Source organism: Sinocyclocheilus grahami, unplaced genomic scaffold (genome assembly GCF_001515645.1).
Source record: "Sinocyclocheilus grahami isolate Dianchi unplaced genomic scaffold, SAMN03320097.WGS_v1.1 scaffold1625.1, whole genome shotgun sequence".
In the NCBI taxonomy this organism is placed as follows: Eukaryota; Metazoa; Chordata; class Actinopteri; order Cypriniformes; family Cyprinidae; genus Sinocyclocheilus; species Sinocyclocheilus grahami.
The window spans coordinates 11,207-13,645 of NW_015506804.1; the positions used below are offsets into that span (position 1 = coordinate 11,207).

The 2,439-nt window shown below is 41.9% G+C and overlaps 1 protein-coding gene across 1 annotated transcript in view; it reads left to right on the top strand.

The window, feature by feature from the left end:
* The window catches only part of LOC107571643 (PWWP domain-containing protein 2B-like), an 8,715-nt gene extending 7,910 nt beyond the window's left edge, over nucleotides 1-805 (top strand). The window contains exon 3 of the mRNA XM_016257978.1: nucleotides 741-805. Coding sequence (XP_016113464.1) covers nucleotides 741-805 — 65 coding nt within the window. The remainder of the gene's footprint in view (nucleotides 1-740) is intronic.
* Nucleotides 806-2,439: the final 1,634 nt, after the last annotated feature.

A 2,439-nucleotide genomic window follows, 5' to 3' on the forward strand; every position in this document is an offset into this window, starting at 1 on the left:
TACATCACTTGTGTTTTTAGGTGTGCATTTTCTTTACATTTCATGAGCTCCAAACGTTATTGAAAACAGTAGGCTTGATTTGTTTCGTTGAGCATAGAAACGTCTTTAACTTCCCGGTTGGTTCCCATGGCTTCAGTTTCTTTGTAGATTGCTAGGTCACCTCATGTTTATCGAAGATCAGATGCTGTCTTGGTTCAATATCGGCTCAAGTTCACAAGCCGGAGCTCCCACTGCCAGTGTTTGCACTCCTGAATTTCCATTCCATCCAGCCATATTTAGTCACATCTAGACTGTGCTTTGCAGGACTACATATCTGCAGATCCAAACTTCAGTACATAGTTATGCATAATTTGTGCATTTTTATGCATGCATTTTTATATGCGTCATTAGTGCATTTTTGTGCATGCGTTATCGTGTAATTTGTGCATTCTTACATGCATGCACTATTATGAATCCTTGTGCTTATGCATGCATTTTATGCATCATTTGTGCATTTTTATGCATGCATTTTTTTTGCATCACCATTCACAAAAAAATACATTGCAAGCTCTTTACTTCAAATGCTTGACCACAAACTCCCAGTGGTTTGATTTTAGCATGTTGACATCATACTCAAATAAGCATATCAATGCGCAGTGCATGCAATTACTGGGTTTAAATAATGCAATTAATTGCATTTTTTTTATCGATACTGAATACTGTTCTGTCTATTCATGTATCTGTTTGTTTTCTCTCCGCAGAGGACGAGGATGGTAGTGGACTGGCTGTCATTCAGGGTTTTGCAGGCGCACCCAGGACGTGGTGATGTCCCCAGAGCGTCTTCATTTGCCACGGATATCATGAGGGAAGGTGCTTTATTTCCCTCCACATGTGGCTGTTGGAAGAAAATGCAATGAGCGGACTGTGTTTGAGGGGCCACGAGGAGAATGTGGGAACAATTCCCCCGTTTGTCTCTCCATCTTTTGTTTGTTTGTTTTTTAAGACGTACATGATATTAGAAGAAGTAGCTTGACACTAAATCCGAATGTATTTATTCACGAAAAAAAACACTTGACTGGTGACTGGCCTCCTGTAAGATCACACTGCTGCTGTTTCTTATGACTCTTACGTCCGTTTTGGATCTGATCCGAACGGACTGACAAATATCCGTATTATAATACAAAACGACAAGTCTTACTTTGTCTGTTTCTTCAGATTATGAAAATGTGAAATTCCTTTTTGCATCATGTAGGTCTTACACCATGCAGTATGTCAGTATGTCAGTCGCTTCACTTTCTCTGTCCTCTCCCAGAAATATATCTCTCGTATGTCTCTCCATCCTCGTTTTCACTCTTGATTATGTGATGTTTTGCTTTAATTATTTAATGTGTCACGTTAAGAGAAGCACTTTAACCATACCTTGGTGGCCTGCTGTGAACTCTAACTCGAGTTTGCAGACTCTCGGAGGAGCCAACCCATCGCTTTTGAAGTGATTTTAAATTTTTGTGATGGAGATTTCGATTAAACGATGCTTTCAGGAAGTTGTGTACACTGTATTCTCGCGTTTAGCCCGGTTTACGTCGCTTTCCTCCTTCTGAAATGTCCCACTGAGATCTGGAGAGAACTGTACGCTCCTATGCACCGTCTCTTTTATTAAAGCATAAAAAGCAGCGTGTCGGTGATCATGTGTTTGCTGAGTGAGTGCAGGCGTACATGGGCTTGATTATCTGTGTGTCTGCTGGGACGTGGGACGTCCAGACGGCTGGCTGACCTGCGGGACTCGAGCGTTTCAAGAGCTGCGCAGGTTTGGGTGCGTTTTTCCAGCTGGACTTTCTGCGGGCGTCGAGCACTTTATATCTGCCGCTGCTTGACACGGAGGAGTTTTTTAAATGTGCTGTAAATAGAATAAAATATAAAAGCAATGTCCTTTCTTGCAATGTTCTTTTGCACGTGTGGTTTAGTTTCCAGACACCGTGAGGTAATGAGGCGCTCGCTGACCTCTCGTCTGCCGTTTGCTATCAAACCCGATGCCTAAACAAACTTTGTGCCTTTGTGTTAAATGTGAAAGCGTGTTGACCGCCGCAGCAGCTCATTGGGTGCTTTTGTTGAGGCTCAAATGAGTCGCTTACGTTCACAAACATCATGTACTTTACTGTTTGACAAGGAAACCTAAAATAGACAGTGTCCTACTCCACCTTAGACTTTCATACGGCCCGTTAAACATTCGATTGGCTGCATTTAACCTTTCATTTCACTGGTAGATTGACCATTTAAAGGAAGATGAGTTTGTTTCCGTTTATAAAAACGTTTCAGTGGTTGTGTTGCGAAAGACTGATCTGCTTTGTGCTGTTATCAAACCTACTTAACATTAACACCCCCTGCAATAGTCTAGACCTGTGTTTACACTTCTGCTCTGTAAGTTCACTGGACTTCACACACACACACACACACACACACACA